The 25230-nt window shown below is 39.4% G+C and overlaps 1 protein-coding gene and 1 long non-coding RNA gene across 4 annotated transcripts in view; one reads left to right on the forward strand and one right to left on the reverse strand.

The window, feature by feature from the left end:
* ndst3 (N-deacetylase/N-sulfotransferase (heparan glucosaminyl) 3) overlaps window positions 1-25230 on the reverse strand; it is a 59392-nt gene that overhangs the window by 15314 nt on the left and 18848 nt on the right. For all 3 annotated transcript variants that reach the window (XM_015034057.1, XM_015034056.1, XM_015034058.1), the window contains exons 3-6: window positions 18641-18728; window positions 17627-17781; window positions 15291-15476; window positions 7707-7835 (exon numbers count right to left, since the gene is read on the reverse strand). In XM_015034057.1, the coding sequence (XP_014889543.1) occupies window positions 7707-7835; window positions 15291-15476; window positions 17627-17781; window positions 18641-18728 (558 nt within the window). The remainder of the gene's footprint in view (window positions 1-7706; window positions 7836-15290; window positions 15477-17626; window positions 17782-18640; window positions 18729-25230) is intronic.
* LOC106948415 (uncharacterized) lies at window positions 1721-25230 on the forward strand. Its single transcript, XR_001425166.1, has 3 exons — window positions 1721-2667; window positions 15850-15856; window positions 25221-25230. It is a non-coding gene; the product is annotated as an uncharacterized LOC106948415 (long non-coding RNA).

A 25230-nucleotide genomic window follows, 5' to 3' on the forward strand; every position in this document is an offset into this window, starting at 1 on the left:
CCACGCTTCACTGCTTTTATAGGCTGATCAAAGAGACAAGCTAAGATAGCTGTTACAGACAAATGCACACACACACACACACACACACACACACACACACACACACACACACACGCACGCACACATAAACTTGTGCTGTACTCCTTTTTGTTCACAGAGTTATGGAAACATCTTTAGATAAAACGTTACCATCAGCCATTAAGATATGAATTATTTGTTGGATCTAATGATGGTGTCTGGATTCGCTTGAGTTATGGTGTTTCAGTCTTTAATGTTCTTCATCTTAAAAAGCACCCACTCTCTCCTCCACACACATACACATGCTAGTCTCACGTTGGGGGTATATCCCATTAATTTTTAATTTAATTCTAGTTGATCATAGTTAAAGTAAACCGTATTGTATCGTTTTGTTTAAAAAAATGTATTAGATATGTCTATATGTAGGTAAGTCATCAATGCAACATGGGGGACATTACACTTCCCCTCGTTTGTAGAGTCAATCAGCCAATCAACTCCTTGTTGAAGTAAAAACAAAAACAAAACAAAACCTAAATATATCGTCCTGTGTAATGAATCAACATAAAATGTGACTTTAAAATTGTGAATCGAATCGCTAAAATTAGTTTTAGCAAGTCTGTGCAGTCAATTTTCTGCGGATAAAAGAGGGTGCGACTCTCTAGCAGCACAGATTCCCTGTAAATATAGAGAGACACGCTGTCGGAGCTTGATAGATCAGCGTCCGGCTGACCTGGAAAGTTGTTGGGAACACTGCACACTGATGGAAGGAACGCGTGTCAGCGTGTGAGAGAGTGAGAAACAGCAGGAGGGTGAGCTGATGCATGTATACAGACTGCTTTTCGAGGGAAAAAGAGCAGATGTGAACGTGTCGAAGCAGACAAACATGTCAGCACAAATGTTTATGCATTTGTGCACTGATGTACGCCACAGCACTTTGTGGATCTGCTACAGCCCTTCTTATGGATTTTGGGCAAATGAGCAGTGCAGCATTCTGGCTTTCACCAGGATTGTGTCAATGTAGCTGATGTAAGAGCAGGATCGCGGAGCCACTGTCAGAGTATCGCCAAGCACTCTGACAGGAACATGTGATAAATACACCAGGAGAGAAAAACGGTCCACTTGGCTCTCATCTCCAATAAAATTCACTATCAAAAACCTGAGATCTCCTCCTTCAAAGCTTTCAGAAACAACTCTGTAGGAATGTCTTCAAGTTATAACAAAGACATAATATTTAGCAGCACCCTCCAATAAAGGTGGACTGAAGGGGATCCAAACTGTGTAGCAAGTAGAAGAAATCTGAGAGCAGAGTAGATAAAAAAAATAAAATAAATAAAGTCTCCATTTTTGTTCTGCGCCTTTTTCGGAAAGGAAACACGGTGATCAAAAAGTGATTTATGTCCCCTTCAAACCCCTCAATAGCCTATGATGTCTGACTCTGCAGGCTGTGTGGAAACAGGTTGCTGTGTGTGGTTGTGTGTGGGGTGTTTTGCAGGTGCATACAGTTAGGACAAAGAGAGGGAGAAAGAGAGAGGGAGAAAGAAGAGAGGTCTGGCTGTGGCAGCACATGGAAACATTCATTATGAGGCCTGAGCGGTGGCAGCCAAATTAAACAGAGGGGGAAAAGAGGGGACGATTTGTGTTTGTAATTGAAGAGCTGCAGAAAAGAGGAGGGGCGGGGGGAGAGAGAAACAGAAGAAAAGAGAGAGGAAATGGAAGAGGTGACAAAAAGAAAATAACCTTGGCAGGTGAGTCTAAATTAAAACAGAAAAAAAAGTAAAAACCCACTTGAGAGGGTGTTAATCTCCCATTGAGGTAAAAACTCCGAGCCCCCCGGTGGAAGAACGTGCTGTGGCTAAGAATTCAATTAACTGAACCATCCAAACCTTTTCTCTGTGTTTCTTGAGCACTGAATTGCTCTGGGTCCCATATGGGCCTTTAATAAAAAGGGAAACTACTTCAAAATAGAACTGGACTCACATCTTGCCTGGACTGGCAGTGTTTCGAAACGTATAAATACAACCTCTCAGCCCATCACTTTTAATCTTTACTCCTCATCTTTTCTTCTCATTGCTACTATGCAGCTCTATTTCCCTCCGCTTCTTTCATCAGTTTGATGTCTTACTCTCACTTTTTACTCTGCTCCAAAAAGTCACTTTATGCTTTTTTTTTCTTCTTTCTTCCCCTCCTCCTCCAGATCTCGCGCTGACCTAGATGCCCTAATGAAACATGTCAGCCCGACATGGAGTGATGTTCTTCAAAGGACATGCATGCAAGAACACGCACGAGCATGCAGAAACTCAGGCAGACAGTTAGCGTGTCTTGCAGGATTAGAGGAACATGTGTTCTTGTATTTGAGCTTGTGACATATTCAAATCCCGCTTAATATGATTGCGTTTTGGGAAGTTATTACTTGATACTTGTTTGAATCTGTTCGTCCATCCTCCCTTCTGACTGTCTGTCAGCTTGTCTGGTTCCACATTAGGGATCGATAAAAGCAGTCATGGGCTTATTATACTCTACTTTAGCAAATAACACACAAATTTGATAGTATATAATAATGTTAATTAAAAGGGAACCTATTATGTTTCCTTGAACCGTTTAGGATAGGTCTATGGGTTATACAAATCATATTCAATACTTTTTTTTTTTGTTGAAATCATCAGATTTTGCCCAGTTGGTTCTGCCTATTGTGATCTTAACCCATCACTGATTTGTCATGTTATATTTGTGAAGTTTTGAAATGGCCAAAAAAGTTGAATTTATTTCCAGAAAACAGCTGGATGTTTTTTTTGTTTTTTTTTTTAGTGCTTGGACTGTCTCTAGAAGCAGTAGAGACCAAAACGGCCCTTTAAGTTCAAGCTGGGTTATGCAGACACTTTGCAATGATAAAGATGCACTCCTCTCATTGTGCACTAGGCAAGTGGTTGACAAGGCAAGAGAATTTGACTTATTTTCTGAGAAGTTCAGGTAATAATTATCTGACCACTTTTGGACACTCAAGAGCTTTGAACTCCCATCCCGACATGGTCAGGGAATGTTTAAATGTAATTAAAAAAAAAATAAAATAAAAAAAAAGCAACAAAGCCATGACATCAGGGTGAAAAACCACTATCCTGATGCAATAGAACAGTGTTAATTTTACACCCTTTATCCTGATACTCATGCAATATGCAAACTAGGGTTGCATCATAAGCTATACACATAACTGTGAAACATTTAATCTCCAAATTATTGGTGCAGCTCTGCAGAAACAAGTCATGTTTCTCCCTCGGATATCGGAAGTCTCTGATATCAGTAACTTTCTAGTAAAGTTTAGATTTAAAACCGGGACCAGTTGAAAATTATATGATTGGTGGTCGGGTCGGGCTCAAGCTTCTGTAGTACATTCTGAATAAAAATACATCCAGCACAGAAAAAAACAAAAATAACAATACACAATATAAAATTGTAGTAATCTACTTATCAGAGTCTAAAGAGAGGAGTAGGTAGTTTAACCTGATGAAGAAAGAAATAAAGGAAAATAAGTGCAGATCACACATGCCAGAAGATTTGCACTCGATTCCCCCCTGTTACACTTCTTCTGGAGTAACAGAAGAAGTTGCACTATTTATTCAAACCGCGGTCTAAAAACAACAGCAGTAAAACCTTAATTAAAATAATATATCGGGTTTACTTCGGGGTCGAACCTCTAATTACAGGTGGTCACATTAGCTCGGGCTCAGACACGACGTCTATGGGCTCCGGCCAGGTCGGGTCAGATATTTTGACTGATTTACAAAGTACTTATTTGACTTGGTTTTTATTTATTTATGCCCTTTTCTTCAAAAACACGAAAGTCATAAGGTTGAACTACGTTTTTTATTTCTCTGTTATTACTTCAGTTCAAACAGAAATGGGAAAGGAAGCTTTCAGTTTTTGGCTGGAATGTCATCGAATCTGAACCGAAACTGTCCTGTTGAGTAGCTTCTGCACTCTTGTGTGTGTGTCCGATTGCCTCCTGACTACCACTGCCACCTCATGTTCATTTAAGCAGCTGAGGCCCGTCTCCCATTACCGGCCACTTAGTTCTGCATACATTTCACCCTGATTGAATTGTTATTACTCCTAAAAAGATAACTGCTTATCCCAGCCTCACTCCTCCCATTCTGTCTCATTTTCAGTCATTGTCCCATGTCTTCTTACCCCTGCAGTGCCTTTTTTCTCTCTTCCTCTCGCGGTTCATCTCAGTCTGTTTGTCACGCCAGCAGACAACTGAAAGCGGCGCGTAAGTACAGCAAACGATCTTGGTGAAATGTATTCTGTCTGTTTCTGTCAACAACTACTGTCCCTTTCAGTTAGACCAGCTTTCGCTGCTTTTCCGTCGCTTACTAATGTCTTCCCAGTTTGTATTGTAGTTCACTGTGTGCCTGTGTGTGCGCGCCTTTGTTTTGGAGAGAGCTTGTATGTGTTGATGAGATGCCAAAGCCTTCAGTTGCGATCAGCGGGACTCCAGAGAACAAGAGGGAAGAAGTGGAAATGAGACAAAGAGAGGTGTGGAAAGATTCACACGTGTGAGCAAAGTCAACATGCAGAGGTTGAGAATTGCTGAGATGAAAAAAAAGAGGAGGAGAAAATGGAGAGAGAGAGAGAGAGAAAGAAAGAGAAGACACCCAAAGCAGTGACAATATCAGTGGTCTGCGTTGAGGGTGAGAAGTGGCTAAAACACAGGAGAAGGGGAGATTGTGCTGATATTTGGTCTTCGGCTAATAAGCTTAGTGGTAGAGCTAAGCGGAGCTAAATGTCAGACCTGATATATGTCTAAAGCTCTGCTTATGCCAGCTACACACAGATATTTCTAAAACACACACACACACACACACACACACACACACACACACACACACACACACACACACATACTTGGTGCTTTCAGTCCACAACAATATTCTCTATTGTGTGTTTGTGTGTGTGTGTGTGCGTGTCGGGGGGCTATATGTGCATCATTTCCTCTCTGTATGTGTCTGGATTCTCAAGTGACACAAGATGCCGTGACCTGAAAATTAAATCTCAATCTGTCTGCCACCTTCTCACCCGGCTTCCCCCCACCCCCCCTCCGCCTTTCCCACCGCTCCCCATCTCCTCCTGCTCCTCTCTCCTTTCTCAACATCTCTCTGACCATTTATCGGGGAATGACTTGTGCCCTTTTGGCTATTTGCAGAGTCCAATCGATTGTCGAGTGTACTGTGTACTGTACGTAAGAGCCGAGCTCCGTGACCGCGCTGCATGAACACCTTCATGCAGCCACGCCATCACACATGCAAACACGTCCACGTGCTTTTGGTCACCGTCCGTGGCAAACTGCCACAAAATACCAAAAGTGATTTAAAGTCATTCGACAGGAAGTGGCACTGTTACCGACGGGCAGATCATCAAACAAAGGGAAACACCCAGGGGGACTTAAGCAACGAGCCACAGAGCACTATTGATTAGGCACAAAGTGCGCACACTAATTAAGCTTTTGTGTCTGCAAATTGAAACACTGCACTGAGACACTAACATGAATCATCTTTGCACCTGTACTGTATGTGTGAACTGTGCATGTGTTTCAGTCAGGGCAGACAGCTCTCATTTAGGGGGGAAAAAAAAATTACTGCTTATGTTTATTAGCGGTTTTATTGATGGTACAAAAGTGTCTCTTAGTGTCATTTGTTTTGGCTCTGAGGAAGAAGGACAATAGATTAGAAATGTGAGAGAGGCAAAGTCTAGCAACCAGGGGCGTAAATCTTTCACTGGAGTTTTTTTTGTTTGTTTTTTTAGCTCAAGCTAAAATGACTATATAAATTAAATAAAGCACTAGTTGCACCTTTGTCTTATAAGCAGTAAAACAAGCCAGGCTACAGCATAGCATTTGTTTCATTCTATCTGCACCTTATCTTGTTTCAGCCTAGCCTACCCTATCCTATCTAATCCTGTGCTACCATACAGCAGATATTCTTATAAAATTAAGAAGGTACCAGTACCACAGCAACCACCATTTCTTACATAGTTTTTTTTTGTTGTTGTTGTTTCCATCAAACACATTTTTCAGTCTTATTTCTAATGGCACCAAATATCAAGCGCACACAATAGGTACAGAACTCCATATTGATTTAAACTTTAAAACCTTCTTTTTATTTCTTTCTCTTGACTCAAGGTAACCGAAAACATACCGAAACGTGATCTTTGTGCATCATTACATCCCTCTGGGTGACAGTAGTCTACAAAATGATATTCTTTAATTTTTATAAAGCACTGCAACTTCAGACACTTTGGCTTGTGCTTACATAAATCTCTTAGCGTAACAATGCATTCCAACTAACCCCACTATCCATGCTTTTGCTGACTAGAAAAAACATAGATAACCCTTCTTTCATTTTTTTTTTTCTGCTTTGATGACATTTTTTCTATGTATTATTAGAAACTTGTCATCGCTGCTAGGGGAGATGTAAGACCTCTTTGTCTTCTAGAGATCCTTTGTCCAAAGTGGGAGCTGCACAATACAAAGCAATTAGGCAATTCTTTAGAGCTGGATAGGAAAGTAATTTCTCTTTTTTTCAACTAGTAAGCAGGAAACCGCAAGCATTTTTCTGCCAATATCTATTAGGATCTTTTTAAACAGGCAAGACCTTCTTCTCAGAAGAAGAAAAAGGGGATTCACTTACACACACAGAGGCAGAGGAAGGTGAGAGAAAGAACAAAAGGGGGAAAAAAGAATTCTTAGTAAATAAAACCTTAAAGAACACAAGAAAGAGAGAGACTTGAGAAAGTAAGGAAAATAATGAGACAGGCATAAAGAAAAAGGCATCATAAAAATGTGACCAAAAAAGACAGAGAAGAAACAAAGGGGCGGGGGGAGAAAAAATAGCTGGAAAACAAAAAGAAGGAGAGAGACAAATTGGTGCAGAGACAGAAGAAAGAGCCAGACTGGGGTATTGTAGGGAGCTGCACTTGACTCTGTGATGTCGGGTGAGTTCTGACAGCTCCTCTGGTTCAGCACTCCCTTACCTGACACTTCAATACAGCTTACTGCCGCTCTATGAGCATCTCTGTGTGTTTGTGCATCTGCATGTGTGTGGTTTAAGGCAGAGAAAGAAACACAGACAGTGAAAGATAATGTTTAGGGGGACACTTTCTTTGAATATCCAGCCTCGAGCCGTGTGTGCGAGCGCGCCCTTGCAGGCGTGCACGTGTGGATGATTTTTTTTTTTTTTCTTAAACTCCCACCCAAAACCTAATTCTGTTCCTTAATTCAAAGCAGAGTCAAGTTGAGCTGACATACACAGCAGGGGTAAGTGAGAGGTGGAAAACCTGCTTGTGAGTGTGTGTGTGTGTGTGTGTGTGTGCGTGTGCACGGATGTATGTGACAGCAACCCCCCCGGTGGAGAGACCTAATTTAAAGTGGAGAGATGAACACAGCTCCAAGAATGAGACGCTGCCCATGACAGGAGAAGAGGCAGACAGACGAATAATGCTGAAAGAATTAGATTGATCAAAACTGAAGGAAGTTACAGTTATAGTTAAAGCAGTAAAACCTTGTGGCGCTTCTTCAAGGCCAAGACAAAAGAAAAAAAAATGTTTATCAGTCTCTCTTCGTGTCTGTGTGTGTGTGTGTGTGTGCTTGTGTGCGTCCGTGCTTGTGTTTGGCTGTGTGCAAGCTTTCGCTGACTCACAGGGTTGAGTAGCACAGTTAGAAACAGCTCTCCCCCACGAATGCTTTTGTCCAGTTCCTTGGGTCCACCAGGATATTCCTTATAGTAGATGGTGTGAGTAAACAAGCCACACGTCTGACGAGGCAGCACCTGGACACACACAGAGCGGCATGCAGTGAAAGAAGGACCTATTACTATGTTTCACATCTACAAAATAAACTCTGACGAATAAAAGCAGATGGATTTGAAAACACCAAAAATACATTTGCACTGACCTCTTTTGCTCTAGAAAGCGTTCATTTTTGCCTTCACGTGCTCCAGATATTTACATTTTTTGCATAATTGATGGGATATATAGATAATGGGGGAGGACACAGTGTGGAAGAGCAAACATTTTTTTTTCACATTTAGTTTTCTTTTTCCATCCTTATCCAGATTTAGAACGTATCTTAAATAATCTCTAAAATTCTGGAGTTATTTAAGTCACTCAGAAACCTTTTACACCACTGCTTGTATTCACCCCTTTGAACATAGAATAGATTTATTCAGAAGCATGTACTTAATTTTGGTTTTAACCACTACATTATTTGAATCCAGACAGATGAACTAGCGTTACCGAATAAAGATCCAAACAGAAAGCTGGTGTTAACCACAATCAACTTCATTGGACCTGACCGGAGACACACTGGTGAGAAAATAAATATTTTTGTAATTATTGAATGCACCACACAAGCACTTTACCCATAAACTGACAACACTGAAGTAAAAATTGTGGAGACAACTGTCATCCATTAGTCAGTAAGACAGCTAGTTACCATGGAGACCAAATGTGCGCTGTTGAAAAGACATTATTGATAGAAGAGTCACTCTCATTGCTCCGGCAACAGGTGTTGCTTCCCTCCCAAGAGCTTTCTGATTTTCTAACCTCCAAGGCAAAAGAATACTTGATATGACCACTAACATCTGTATGAGAAAAATGTGGTATAATTCCAATATGTTTTTTTTCTTTATTATTTTCTGTGGAAGCCTTGGATATCTGAGCAAGCATTTTATATAAATCACTCTGCGAAAACATCAATTTGCTTGTAGTTAATTCAGTCCTAATTTCCTATGAAATTAAACAGTAGACAGGGAAAGAACCGCAAAGGTCACATATCACTATATATATACAGGCTGCCAGAGTTTCCTTTTCAAACTCAACACTTTCTAAGTGACATCATCCAGTTTTATGAGTCCTTGTTATGTTATTCTTATGACCCCTTTGAGAGCCACTGGAAGCTTTATGCTTACGCTACACTGGTGCTCACATTTACATCAGCAGTCCACGGGAACTGTAAAAACACCCTAATGTGTCAAAGAGCTCCCCATAAGTATGACAAAAACCAACATGATTAAACTTTTTGCAATTCAAACTGCCGCTTTGTGGAAACCTGTAGCTAAATATGAAATAAAAAGTAACAATATGAACGATGAAAGCACGAGATCGTAGATGTAAAGGTGAAATGATTGGATGAGACGTGAATATATGATGCATTGCTTGAATTAATGGTTGTTCTGTAATGTAAAAGACAGCAGAATGCATTTGGGGTAATTTGTTTGATACCGCATATGGCAATAGTGTAATTACAAATGGCTCACTTTCATTCAGGTAGTCCAGTTTCAGGTTCTTGGCGGTAAGCATGCTGACTTGCTGCCACCTAATCCGCAGAAGCCATTATTAACTGTTATTGGTTCTACCTTTGCTTTCCCTATAATCGCCAGCCAACATGGCTGTTATGACAAAGAGGTCCAAAGAGCCACATTCATTTTGGACAAGGAGCCTCTAAAACCTAATGACATGTGGCTTTTGATTTCAGTGAGGAAAAAAAAAGTTCAACATGTATTTAATCTTGGAAAATGTGAATAAAGACTTGTCACCCTGTCAACTCTGTAATCTCTGCAGCAGGCGGCATGCGGTCAATGAAGGTTCGTTGCCTTAGTCTGCCGCTTCAAGCACTCTTTGACATTTTAGCATGAAATTCCAGCTGCCCCACTCAGGTGGTGCTCAAACCTAGTCATCCAGACTGCGTCCAGAAGATTTATTAAGAGAGGGATTAAGTGTTAGATTAGAGGAGTTGCGTTTTCACAAAAGCAAACTAGAACTCCTGAGTCGTGTATCTGGAGCCCTGGATTAATTCACAGAAGGAACAAATAGCAGAATAAACACGGCACAAGTGCAATCTCTCGTCATGAGTTAAAACTTTAACTGTATGCTGTTACAGTGGTTCCACCCATCCCTCAACTGCCCTTGTATGATGTTTGGGTGACTTGCTGTTTACCAAAGGAGATGAGAGCAGATTGCTTTTAATCCCAGCTCAGGAAGGAATAGATTTCTCCCAGGGCAATAAAAAAAAAAACATCCAAATACACCATACCCTACGTGAGCTGCATGCTATACCCTACCAGTGGAAAAAGGAGTCCAAGATAGGTCTTATCAAACTTAAGAGCAAATTTGACGTTACTTTGACATTAATACTAATACTAGTTTTTCCATTTTAGATCGCCAAAGCAGCAACATTTGTCAAACATTTGTAGACGCATTGTTGACTGCAGTCGTCATTCAAATGGAATTAATTAGAATGTACACTGTTGAAACTGATGCACACCAAAACAACTACAAAGAAGCAGCAGGGTGCTTGTTAGAAGGATCTGGCAGCTTGTGAATTAAAAGCGTTTTTATTAGTTAATTAATAAAGAAGAAGGGACGAAAAGAAAAGAGACAAACATCTTTATAGCAAACTCCTTGTGGAGCACTTCTCCGTGTGAAATAGAGTAAAGGCTGGAAGCGCAGATATTGGTTTATCTATAAAATGCTGGAGACTTCATGCACACACACACACACACACACACACACACACACACATATGCGAGAAGGCCACCATTGCCACAGACACTCAGCACTATTTCACCAAACCAATTATCCACAGTGCCATAGCTCAAACTGATATAGTACATTTTAAAAAGAAATACACACACACACACACACACACACACACAGCACAGCACAGCACAGCTCCATATCTCAGTCTGATTTGTTCTGATACTGTAGGTCCAGTGGGTGGCTCTCAATCTGCTGACAGAGACGCACAAACACCAATTTTACCGCCTTAAGACAACTTCCTGTCCTCCTCTGAGCAAACGAAGATGGAGCACGCAGGGGAGGAGAAAGAGATTAATGGGTAGGAATAGCTGGGAAAATTGGGCGTGAAAAATGTGAAAGGTGAGGAAAGTGGGTAGGGTGCTGTTGATGTCTCAAAGTTATCTTCCGGGAGGGCAGGAGGCTGTGAGCGATCAAAATGAGAGAAAAAGCCTGGAGAGCATATTGACTTTTTAATTTATATTGTTATTTTTCTCTAGATAGTAGGGTACCTATTGATATAGTGTGTTAGATAACCTTTTGTCCTCATAAAGTTGAGTTATTGTGTATGTTTTTCCTCACTCAGAAGAGTTTTTATGCAATATTTCCCAATTGTACAACTTGAGAAAAGCAAAAACATTTCTGGTTACACCTGTGTTTTAAAATGGTTCTCTCTCTGAGAAATCTTTCAATGGCTACTTGAATCAAGTCACATTAGAAAAAAAACACTTTCTCTTGTGGGATTCCACCAGGATGTATTGTTAGATTTTTTTATTATTATTATTTCTGCAACTATACTACATCGCAGTGTACTCCTCTGTATCATCATGTCATAAATCAGCTCAAATTCACTTTAACTAAAAGTTTATTCAGATCATTTTTTTAATCATTGTAAGGTTCTGTTTACATCATGTTTCCAAAAACATGTTCCATTGTGTATTCAAAGAAATAAAGACAGTGAGCAAGCCAGGCCTGTAGGACGCAGTGAAATTTGGTGGATTTTCTGACCCATTTACACCATTGGGATAAATGGTGTAAATGCATGTTAAAGAAGATTTTGCTTTAACATTTTAAGTAACCCGAAGAGCACAGCAGCAAAGACAGAACACAGAGTTAGACCAAGCGCAATATGATGTGACTGACGTCATGGTTAAAATGCTTTCGGTTTGCCTTTACATGAACACGATCATTTCGCAATTCTAAAAGGTTTCACAGTGCTGCCCGTAGTCAAACCTTTACGTGTTTGACCTGCGAGTTAACGTACGAATAAGAGGCCAAAACGCAACAGAACCTCTGTGCTGTACTGTCCTGATGTTGTCATGTAAACAGGATCTAAGAATGGTGGCTGTCAAAAGTTTTTTTTTCATGATTAATCATGTTTTTTAGTTAAACTTACCTGGACTACTGTAAGAGTTTGTTTTTTTTCAAACCAGTTTTAACAAGCTAATTTTAGACTGAGTTTTATAGATTGTAGACATAGCTCTTCCTCGTGGCTTTTTACATCTTGAGGCCATGATGCTGATGGTTCCACACGCCCCCTGTTAAACCTGCATGGATCAATCTTTCAAGTGAAGCGCACATCCTCCTTCTCTGTTTTCTCCATAGGCGTTATTGACTCTTTGAAAAGCAGCTGAAGCCACTTTTATGTACACCGGTCTCCACTCTGAATCTACAACCATAGTATATATGTGTATCACACTGTATTTATGTTGTTTTTTCCCCCCTTTCTTTACCTATTTTATTAATTTATGTTATTTTCATGATTACATTCTGTTGCTTTCTTCTTTTTACTCATCTACTATTTATATTTTGTGATGTGTTGGAAAAAAATTTAGTAACCTTTCTTTCGACAGAGTTTGTACAAACATTTGTTTTTCTACTCTCATCACCCTTCAGCAGCTGTGCTTAGACAACAACACTGAGAAGCACCACTAAAGTCATTTCCTCAATCTAATTTTCATACTTAGACACATACACACGCACGTCTTTCTATCTTCACAAGGACTTTGGACTGACTTCCATTCATTTTTCAATCATTTCTGTAGCCTAACCCAAATCCTTCTTCTTATGGGGCCTTGGTTTGGGGCCCAAAAGGAGCAGCTGGTTCCCACAACGTAGTATGTGTTAGGAAAATGGTAAGAAGCGGGATCAGTAACTTCCTGTCGCATTCTTTTGTTTCCTTTAAAGCAGAGAAATCTATGGTAGCTAAGGGAGCCTGATTTGCACATAATTAAGTTATAAATAAAAAAAAAAAAACTGATATCAGGGTGTAAAACACAATGTGTACACAATCTGTATTAAATTGACGTAAATATCAGAGTAGTTTTATTTCATTTTTCTTTGTTTATTTTCTAATTTATCCTTTTTTTATATAAACTGTTAATCAATCATCTGTCTTCTGTAAGTTGTTATTTTATTGAATTCGGTGAGTCACAGATGCTTTTCAATACCTCCTGATTAAAAATGCATAATAACATCTAACAGCCTGTCAAAAGGCCTGCTTGTCATTGTGCTGAAAAGATGTAGGATTAAATGGCTGTCTTTTACAGCACTGTGACAAGACATCAAGAAATAAAAGCTGGACTGATTGGAAAATTGATATAGCCGTCTCTTTATATTGTTCGCTCAAGAGCCAAATACGGCAAAAAAACAAAAAAACAAAAAAACTTACTGATAATTAAGGTGCCAGATGTGATTGGCTCTTTTGTCAATAAAAAAAACAGTTGGCAGACTCACTAAGAGTCTGAGTGACAAGTGAATAAAAAGAAGGAGGAGGAGCGAGCGGGCACACTGATTACAGACGTGCATATTCGAAATGGCTTACAAAAGTTTTATTCTAATGCTGTCTATTCTAATGTGTCAGTTTATGACACATATGCTGTTATATTCAAAAATGCAAACTCAAAAAAAAAAAAAAAAAAATTGCCCTTTCTCCAAGCTCTGGGAAACCATTGAATANTGAATTAAGAGAGTGAAGCGTGCTGTTGTGAGAGAAGGTCAAAAAGTCCATACCCATAAACAAAGACAGAAACACAGAGGTTGCCCACCACGTGTGGCATTGATTTTTTTTTTTTTCTGTTTGGAACCACAAGAAACAATCAGCACACAATTTACGTTTAGCTTCAACACCTGTTTCAACAGAAAGACAGAAAGTAAACACTCCTATAAAAAAGAGAAAGAACACCGAGAAGCACTACAAGCTGTCAAAACAGACACTGTTTTAATTTATCTGCTTTAAAAATGTATTATTCATTGTTTCAATATTAGTCTGGATTTTCTCTTCAATGTTAACCTAGGCTGGGTGAGAACACTTTCTCCTCTCCACGTCTGCATTTATATTATAGCAGGAGTAGCTTGACGTGAATGTTTACAGTGTCTTGCAAAAGCGTTCTACTTATTTAACCTTTTCATACATTGTCATATTAAAAACCGAAAAGCAAGTATTTGCAGGAAAGTGCCCTGGTCAGATGAGACAAAGTGTCATCTTCGCAGCCTCTTTGCAGGATGCTTTCTGCAGTGGGAAAACTAACGCTGCACATCACCCTGGATACGCCACATCTATGGTGAAACGTGGCGGCATCATGTTGCATTTCTTTATCAGTGACAACGAAGTTGGTTAAAATTGATGGGAATATACATAAAAGTAAACCGGTTAATTTTAAAAAGAAGATATGCTGAAGTGCACTACCAATGCAGGAACTTTTGAGGAACCACTGCAGTTTTCTGATATTATTATTCTCTCTGCATTTCCAAGGCAGGAACCAGAACCAAATCAGACAAAAGTGAGCAAAAATGTAGCAATGCAGAGCTTGCTTTGAAATACCTTGATAAAATCTGCCTATCTTGGTACAAAATATTCAGTTAAAGGAACCAGAAGCTTTCAGTTTCAGCGTCTTCACTGACAGAGAGATTAACATTCTCATCAAAGACTTTAAAGAGATTTTTTTTACTGATAAATATATAAATGTTTATTTCAGTGTTTATGCTCTGAGACACAGTTAGACCAACTGTCCAGGAACATTCATTATTTATCCATTTTAAGCTTAAGAGGAGAAGACCTGCTGGTGATACATGTGTTCATGGTTGCTGTTAATGAGAAACAAATATTGATGACTAATTATTAAATATCTGTGGATTATTTCAAGTTTCCTCTGATTTAGAACTGATTTTAATTCAGCTATACAGATTGGATGCAAGTGAAACTGTTATAGAGGATTTCCTTAGATGGCCAACTCTGATGCTAATCACAGCTCTCCTTTTTTCCTTTCTTTACGGGGGATGGGATCAGCACACTTGATTTAAAATCCATTTTACCATCACATTTTCAAACACTTTGGAGTCATAGTCCATGCCTTTTAAACCACAATTGGTACCAAACAATCCAATATTAAGTCTGGTTTCACTGTTCTTTAGTGACTCTGCCTTTGCAGTGGAAGGAAGTTTGTGTCTCCAGACTGCAGTAGCACCCAAGACAGGAGGAAGGAGCTGCTCACAGATTATGATCTAAATAAACTGCACAGGTTTTGATCCCAGGAAAAACATACACACACAAAAAAAATAAGAATATTTTTTTTTTTTTTGTGGAAATTTAAGCTTTGTTAATGTTTTGAAGCCAGTGGTCAAAATTTGCAAAAGACTTAAGAACAAATCTGAAGTTGAACTTCTAGCAGCACAATGACACTAAGCGTGCTCATTGCGCTCCCTCTCACCATTATGTTGTTGTGAATGAAGCCCTTGCGGTAGCGGGCGGGCTTTAGGTGAGGGTACTCCTCGGTGCTTGTGACCCGTATGTTCCACACTCGCCTCCACGCCTCGTACAGCTGCAGATGCACCGGGTAAACGCCGGAGTGATGAGGGGCCACGGCGTAGCCCATGTCAACTGGGATGTTGTGCTCCTGAGGAGGACAGGGGGGCACATGCAAAGAGTCACACATGAAGGTTTATATATAAACTCAGAAAATTATGGCACACTTACAGCTCTTTGTGTCATATAAACACACAAGGCCCAACGGTGTGACCTTGTAGGGGAAAGCACATGGTTCGTGCTGAGTTGAGTTTTGTTATTGTATTGGCCTTCGGGTTGGAAATTAGAAAAAAAAATACAGTTTGCGTGAGAATGTGCGTGTGTGTGTGTGTGTGTGTGTGTGTGTGTGTGTGTGTGTGCGTGTGTGTGTGAGCTTGCAGGCTGCATTCGGAAGACTGATAGTGTTGTCCTTTGCTCTGACATACACCTACGCACATTGTCAGGGCTAAGCATCAGCGGTTCAGAGGAAATGTGAATGCGTGTGTGCGCATGTGTACAAAAGAGTATAGTAATCACACTTCATGTTTAGGCTCACCTTCAGTAGGATGAATGAACCCTTTAAGCAAACCAGCATGTGTGAGAACGCAGCTCAATACGGTCATAAAAATAACCCTTACTAAAACATGTGCTCTTATCAGACAAAGCAAAGTAAAGCAGGTATGAAGAATTACGGGACACATCTATCTTCAAGTTTTAAAACTTTTTATATACAACTGAAAAAGCCTTCTCCAACAATTTATCACAAACAGTTTTGCTTTTCTATCAGCCTAAAAATGAATATAGTGGAATCTACTTTTGTGCCTGTTATTGACTATGAAGACTTACACTGTATGCTTATGTATGCGTTTTGTCTTTGCATGTTGTAAAGTTTAAATCACAAGGCTGTGAGGTTTGAGCTAAATATGTCATCAGTGTGTCTGCTCTAAATTAATAAAACTGGTCATATCACTACATCAATATATATCAATACATACATATCAATACATACAATATACATAGCAATAGACACATGATTAATATCAATATAATACATCTATACAATATTAAATGTATAGAATATTCACTGAATCAGCGAACGACAGAGGCAGAAGAAACACTTCAGCTGCTCAACCAGTCATGACCTGGTAATAAACGAGGTTGGTGGTTGATAAGCAAGTTGCTCAACCTGGTGAGAAACTTGTGTTTAAAAATAACCAGCAGCTCGAGTGAAAACTGTGGATAAAAGAGGAAACGTCACAACACCAGTTTGGCAGCATTTCAGATATTTAAAACAAAACAAAACAAAAAAAAAAAATCAATAACTATCAGTACTGATAATTATCGATTAGTTTTTTGGTTATGATATAAAACACCTATATCGTGATACGTTTTTCAGCAATATCGTCCAGCCTCGGTTAAGCTTTCCTTCTGTTATCGCAGGAAGCAAATTGCGACCATTAGGCAGTTTTGAAAAAGCGGATCCACTTTTCAGTGGATAAAAAAAAAAAAAAGATTTTTGCCTTTTTTTTAGCTCCTGGAAGTTGGAACGATCTTTAACCTGGCTCATATCTGCAAAATGTATCATCTTTGAATGAGTTTAAAGCCCAGATGAAAACCCTCCACTGTGCAAGTCATTTTGGTATCTTTTAATGCATTGTTTACTGCTCTGCTGTGTGAGCTCCGCAATTAAAGTGTGTTGCTGTTATCTTGGTCAGCTCTTTCTTGGAAAAGAGATCTGTTATCTCAGTCAAACTAAAGGAAATTAATTAATCTACTTACTGTACAGGTGAATCTTTTTCCCACTGCATGAGAATGTAACGGGACAAAATACCAGTTTTATAGAAAGTGCTGCAAATTAACTTAAGTATAGCTTCACTATTGAAATAAATCCAACACTTTGATAAAATAACCTATTAAAATGTAATTTGCACATTTTCATTTTTTCCCTGGCATGCAGTTATAAATCCTTTAAAGAGGCCGTAGCTGAGAAGTAATTGGGTTGCGGCACATTTAAAAGGTTCTAACCTCGGCCGTGTTCCGATAATGAGTATTTTTTTGCTGCAGACGTTGCATCTTACATCACAATAGATGTAAGACACAAGATGTAGAGTCTGTTATTTCTAAAGAAAATAATAATAAAAGTGACAAGACGCCAAAATAACTAAATCATGAGGGAAGGCATGATTAAGAGGACACATGGGAGAAAACAACCACAAGCCAAAAAAGCAGCAAGGAATGTTCCTGCTTTTGCATCCATCTCACCAGAGCAAACTCCTTGTTGAGGACCATCTGCTCCAACAGAGAGGACTCATTGTGGAAGAGGTGAGGCTGCATGTGGCTCCACATGTGGGGGAACCACCAGAACTCATCTACATACTTCAGTAGTAGATCATCTCCTTCATCCTCCTCCACTGTGCCTGCACGCATGAAACGCACACACACACACACACACATTCTCAAGGACAGAAGGACACAGAATGAAGCCTGCTCCAAAACAAGGAAGTTTGGGGAAATTCTAAACATTATAAATTCTTGCTAATTAAGTACAGAGTGTTACCAAACTTTGAGAATGCTGCTATAATAGATGCCATAAGACTAAATTACAGGAACAGGTCGGTCTTGAAAATGAGACCTAATTTCTCAGTGGGATTTTCCTGCATAGATAAAAGTAAAATAAAATAAAAAAAAATAATAATATCTAAGTTCACTTTCGTTCTAGTTCGTTCTGTACATTCTTGCTCTTGCTGCAGAACTATACATCTAAACAAAAACAAAAGTTCATTCTTTGTGTCACTACAGTAGTTACTGCACCACATTATGTCATGACCTCATAAGCATAATTACATAAATGCTACTTTGTAGCTCTATAACAAGGACAAATATACAATTAGTCTTTTATGAAATCGAAACAAAGGTGGATGACAAAGAAATAGCTAGAAAGTGGTGCTCTCTTTGTGAAATACAAGACATGAGCACATAGTTGTGTGCCGTATACTTCAATAAAAAACCTGGTTTTGTTTTACTGTGGTTTTATGCATAACTGAAAGGTGCATGATGGCAAATAAACAGTGCCTTTTATGTGTTCATACACATTTTTTTCCAAATAGGATGAAATGCATTATTGAAAGAAATTCGAAAGATCTTATGTTTGTCACGAGCCGCGAATTCGACAAAAAGCAAACAGGTGGAGGAAGGTGCTCTGCTCAGATGAGACCAAAAAAATTGCATCTTTTGGTCTACATGCAGAAAATGTTGCCTGCACAAACAGAAACCCACCTGTATGGTAAAACTTTCCAGAAAAGCCCAGATTAAAAGTAAAATTGGAGATGTAGGAACCCAGCTGCTTCTGGGTCTCCAGCAAAGCCTGCAGAGGGACGACATGACATTAAATTAGATCTGGATAAACAGATAGACAGACAGACAGATATTTAGAGATAGCGAGAACTGGAATGAGTAATGATGTTACACAAAAACCAATTCAAGTATTTTAAACAGTACAAAGTACATGACGGTGTATTCGGCTCTCTTCTCCCCTGCCAGCAGCAAAGATAAAACACGGTGTGATTTAGATGTTTTTGTCTCACTGTTGTATATTTAAGTGAACTCGGGTTCCTTCGAGGACTATCACGATGTGTTCTCATCAGCGCTTACCCTATGGCCCGACAACAGCGACTGTCAACGACAGGCTGTTGCGACATCTTTCTTTTAGTCAGGTCTGTTATACGCTGTCGTACGCCCACAACTCCTCCGGTGTTTCTTCCTCTCTGTCCTCAGTGCTCCTCCAGTTTCTGGTCTCAATACTTGCATCAGGATGTTCCTCACTTATTTAATGACTTCATTAGTTTGCTGGCCTTTAAACAAAGACTCCGTAATGAGTGTTAACTAAAGCGAGTTGTACACTGCGCTCGCACGCTCACGCACACATCCACACGACGACACTAATGCAAGTTAATGAAGGTCAGTGCATTAGTAGCCTCTGGAGGGTAGACTAATAACTACTCCACCCACCCATGCACACGCATACACTTACACACACACACACACATTCGTTTCCTTTTCATCATTTCCTCCATCCGTCCCCAACGCTACCAAGTGAAACCCTGAACCCTGCCGTCACCTCTGTGCCGCTGCCTTCCCCTCACTCCTCTTCTTCCTCATCTCTCTGAGAACCTGCTGTCTCCTCTCCGCTGCGCCTCCCCTCCCCAGCCCCACTCCAGTTCCCGCATTTGTCTTCCACACCTTCCACCCTCCTCTGAACCTCCATCTCTCCCTCGCTTGCTCCGTGAAAATGTCACATTCTCAGGAGACAGGGTTGTACTAATTTGAAAGGAAGGCTGAAGCAGCATGGAAGAAAGATCGCTCCCTCTCCCTCTATGACTCTATACCCTTGCTTGTTCTTTTGCACTCTACAACTTCGTCTTCTTGCTGTTGTGGCACCTCTCGCTGTTTGTTCCCACACACACACACACACACATACATATATATATTTATATATGTATAGGTGTGTGTTGTTTATAAATAAAGCCTGTACTTTTCCTTTCATAATTCAGTCATCTGGGTCTTTCTCCTATGCCACGAGCCGAACCCAAACTACAAATCTTTGTCATGCTGCTTTTAATCGATCCCCAGGAACCTTTCCTGATTTATGATACCTGAGCAGCTGGAGTCAGAGCAAAGAGCCGGTTCCAGGCACTCACAGTCTCTCCTTCTTCTCACCACCTCTCCTCTTGAGAGTGAGTCTTCCAAACTAACAAATACACAGACACATGCAGGGAGTGTCTTCATTAGCTTTAATCTAATGGTGGAAGATGGGCTGCACGGTGACAGATGTGCACAATCCCCTAATCTGATCCCCTGTCTCCTTCCCTAAGACATCCTCTATGTCTTGCGGACGTGCACTCACGGAGCCAAATGTGAGGCTACAAAGACTTAAGAATTAAATTAAGTTAGTAGCTAAGCACTTTGCATTGTAACTCAATATACGTTCCCCAGTGCGCTCGGTCAAAATGCATTATTAACGTGTGTTGGCATGTGCGAGAGTGAGTGGAGGGGTGTGACCAAGTGTGCAATATATTAGTTTAAACATCTCATTTGTATTCTGCCAACTAAGATCTCTAACAGAAAACAGCAAAGTCACACCATAGATATTTGTGTCTTCTTAGTGGGACACATAGCAGCTGCTTTAGCATGTTTTTAGCTTAAACTGTGACAATCTGTTACTCCCATATCTGACTTTTCAGCACAATGCTGCTGTTTATCTGGGTGGAGCACCGTCAATCTCAGCAAAAAAACTATTTGTAATCTCCTCTTTTTTTGCAGCAGCAGCAGCAGGTAAACTCGAAGGTGGGGTACTGCTTATCCAGTCAGGCAAATTTTCTTTGAATAGACATAGAGAAGATAATGTTGGCACTGAAAAAATGTAAGAGTTTAGAGTGTGACGATCTGTTCAAGCCACAATATTAGGTTCAAGAGAGCAATGAGATTTTGGCAATCTCTTTGCGAATTGTTTTTGTGAAATGTAAATGTGTTGGATTTATTTGTTTAGGGTCAGGGTTTACAAAAAAGGAGCACCGATTTTATGAATCCTGAACTAGATTTTGAAGTGTCTGTTGTAAAAGTACAATAATTCACTCCAGGTTTGAGTCGTCTTTAAATCGAAGGTTTTACTTTTTAGTGATTCCAAGGAAGTGCTTCTGAGAACATTAAAGATGTTCTCATTTTATTTTATTTTTTTACAAAAAATTGTTTTGACTTTTTTTTAAACACAGGTTGTTTTAAACAAGCTCTGATTTACCCAGTTTTTTGTTTTTTTTTAGATTTTGACCAAGTGAGGATACACTCCTATGTTATTAGATTTAATGTAGCACTGATAGGAAGCTCAAAGGTAAACACAAGTTTAGCATGGTCTGTTTCTGATGGTTACCCACTTGTTATCCTCAGAGGAACCTGTATCTCTGTCACAATTTCTTTCTTCTATTTTTCAACCAGACTGCTGCCACACAAAATGACTTCAACATGGTAGAGGCTTGGTGAGCTTTGTAATGGAGAGACTTAAGCCAGCCAGACATGCAGATTGTAAACAGGCTGCAAAAAATAAAAGGAGGATTTTACTGATTATAGAACCTCAAACTCAGGAGAAGTAAAGTACCGAAGATGAAGCAAGTTGCTAAGGCAGATAAGATCGGTGGATAAGGCCTCACATGTAAGTATCAGCTGATCAGCGTTTTCCTAAAATTAAGGAAATTGGCACCAATAAATCATCTGGTTGATAAATCGGTGCACCCCCAGTAATTTTACTCAAGGATGTCATACCATAAGAATCTGCTACTGAGATACGCAATGGCTTAAACTAGGTTTAGATGGGACATATTGGCTAAAAAATCTGTTTTCGACATTTGTTATTGCTTAAATTAAGACAAGGATTGAAAAATCTTAAGGAGCCTAAGGGGTAGTTTGGAGGGCAGATTTTTTAACCTCAGAAAAACTGAAAAAGCTTCCACTGGCAAAACATACTAAAAGAGATAACAGAGGAAAATAAGCCTGATCATTAAACAAGCACAATGTGTGCCGTTTCACCAACAGAGGCATCATTTTGCTATCAACTTTCATATCCACATGAAAGAGAGGAAAACCCTTCATATCTGCAAACGCACTTGGCAGTGGAACTTTCACAGGCAAGAACCTGCTCACAAATGTTTTGTCTAAACCAAGCTTCAACCCACAAATGATTATCAAACCATTTGAAAGCTGCATTTCAAAGAACTGGTTTCCAACTTCAAACAACTCAGGGATTTTTTTTTTTTTAAATGCGTAGACATCAATACACTTGTCAAACCTCAAGCTTATTTGCAAAAATAATCTTAGAAAACGGCGTAATAACTCCTGAGACGTCAACAACACCTTAATAATGAAAAACTGTAGCAAAGCCAGCTTATATAAAAACATCAACGTGTGGTGGGTTAATAATGACAGGTTGTCTTTCTGAGCAGCAATAGTTATGAAGGGATTCGCTCCGTGGGGACAGCAGAACTCTTTCTCCAGATGTCTCGGCTCCACTCAGTCAATTCTCTGTTCACCTCTGTACATGAACACACTCTTTTCCATCTGTTGAATTATCTCCCGGACCATCCTCTCTTGCAATAATCTATGCACCGCTTCACTACTCTGTACCAGCACTGTATTAAGAGTTTGTGGCACGAGATTCCATATTAAAATACCATAATATTTCTCAGCAAAGGGAATTGTGTCTATTGAAGTGCCATAACAGTGCAGTAAGTGGCTTTAACTTGCGAAGTAGACTAATCTTATCAAGCTTAGCATCTTGTGAATATGTTAAGATTTCTATTTAAAAGCAGAAAAGGAAAAAAATGTACACCTACTCATAACTACACATTGTTTAAATTTTTGCTTTTAGTCATTTAATATTGTACTACATTGGACTTATATTCGTATTACCAGTTGGCACTGTTACTGAAACTTAACTTACGAAAAATCTCTTACTAAAGCAAGTACAATTTTATCTCTATCTCTTATCTTAGCCTTTTCCCTCCATTCTGCATGTATTCCATCAATGCATTTTTTTTTCCCCCTCTGCTGCAGCTACGTTAGTGACAGAGCAATCATTATGATGTCTAGTTTGGCGCACACTGACGTTTTACATCAAATAATGTGTGGAGATGGACCACAAAAACTCAATTGGTGCACGGAATCGCGGTCACAACAACAATATCTGGTCTGAAAACTCAAAAGTTTAAAAATGAAGTCAGCGAGGACCTATTCAGAAAGGAAGTTGTATTTTCTACAATATGCAAAGCATGTCTACAGTTCATTCAGGATGTGGGAGAGAATGAGTGAGGTTTTCAGTAGGTAACAGGAAGAGTCAATGGTTGCTCTGTTTCATCTGTTTTTGGTTTCAACCTCCACTTTTGAATGCTGGGAATGATTGGAGCCTCTTGAAAATCTCAAAAGTGAAGCTAGCAACCATAATCACTAATATAACAGCGTAAGTCAGCTGTCACAGACAATTACTGTCTACACAGTAATATAGTACATTAAGTCTTCAGGTATCAACTTCATAAACAGGGTCCCTTTCCTTCAGGGGTGATTTGAAATTTGAATAAATCTTATCCCAGCTGCATGGATCTGCAAGATTTCCTTCTGACTTGTGTCTAAGGAAGTTGTGCCTTGTTTCAGAAAGCCAATCTCAGCCTGCTGAGTTTACTTCAAGCTCAAAGCTAGGAATTGTTTTAAAATAGCCCCTAAAAGCTACTTTAAAAGTAAGCAGGGAAGTATGGATACGCGTAACGTAGGACAGTTTACCATATGAGTGATCGTGACAGTGATGAAAGTAAACACACACCAGCATTAGCGGTTTCCCAAAACTGCGATTTCTGCGCCCAATCCTTCAGCCCCCACAGAAGGCTAATGTGAGAGGCAATGCTGTTTTTGTTTCAGCGCCGATGCAAGTGACAGCACGTCTGTTTGTGTGTACTTGTATGTGTGTGTGTGTGTGTGTGTGTGTGTGTGTGTAAGTGGAAGTGGTGCCAGATAGATGTTGGGGTTCAAACAGATGGGAGACAGGCATCTGGACAGCTGGCATTCACCGCCTTTCAAAAACCCCTTACGCCAACCACCTCTGCACCATATCCCCATTCTGTCATTCTCTACATCACGCTGTTTTCCTCTTTTCCTTTAATGGTCTTAAACCTTGCTAGGGGAATCTAAAATAGCAAATTAATAAAAAAAAATTATTTTGTTGCAAGTGGGATTTAATGCACCAGCAGATTTAGAAGCGAGGAGAGGAGGGGGGAGAAAACTAGACGTATTTGAAAAGCAAACGTAAATCAAAATTTTTGATTCATCTGCATGAATGTCTCATATCTGTGCGTGCATGTCTGTGTGTGTTATATTAACGCTAGACCTGCAAATTTAACTGGGTCAGGCATCTCTATTTGATGAGAGGAAAGAGCGCCTTTCCAGTTAATGCCAGTCTTCCCAGCACTCAGCCCCCTTTTTTTCCGTCTCTCCCAAAGTCCCTCGGGTGAGATACAACTCAGCAGAGCTTTTTTCATGTTTAAGCATTTCACAAATTCATCTATTAACTTGCATTTATGTATCCGAGGTACTTGTGGTCTCTTTGGTGTCGCTATCCTCCTGCTAAATTCTACTTGGCAGCCCCCTCAAGGATTTTAGCTTGAGTGATTGGTGCGACTGCAAAAAACCTGCCTCATTTTGTGGAGGAAAATTCATGGCACATAGCCACAGCCTCCAGAGTTTATTTAGAGTGGAAAACCATCCCTGGAAAAAAACAATAAAAAAAAAAACATTAATGAATCAAAATAACCAATTAGGATTTCTTTTGTGGACAAAAACATTACACAGAGTGTTTATGCTATGCCTTTTTCACTTTGTGTTTTTAAAACAAAAAACCTCCTCCACTTAAATTACATTTTTTTATTGTTACACAAAATTGAAGGGGACTTTGACACTAACACGAGAATGTGATTTGATTTAAACAATTCCAATTTATTTATATTATTATTATTATTATTATTTACTTTTTAATATATGTGTTTATCATTGTCAATATTTTAAAAAAAACTATTATTTAGATAATTATCCCAAAATACAACAGAAAAACCAATTGTCTATGTTTATTATGTATTTATTTCTCCTCTCCCTCCCTCCCAGTGTGATTCTTAAATATTTCATTGAATGTTTATGCTTTTCCTTCATTAACTATGAAATGGCATTTTGAAAAAAAAAAAAAAAAAACTAAACTGATACCAAGAGAGAAAAAAAAAAGCTTTGTGTGATTGACTTAATTAGTTCTAAAGATTAACTCCAAATTGAGCAGCAGCATAAAT

The sequence above is a fragment of the Poecilia latipinna genome, unplaced genomic scaffold, assembly GCF_001443285.1.
Source record: "Poecilia latipinna isolate Pla-1442-1.1 unplaced genomic scaffold, P_latipinna-1.0 Scaffold286, whole genome shotgun sequence".
NCBI lineage: Eukaryota > Metazoa > Chordata > Actinopteri > Cyprinodontiformes > Poeciliidae > Poecilia > Poecilia latipinna.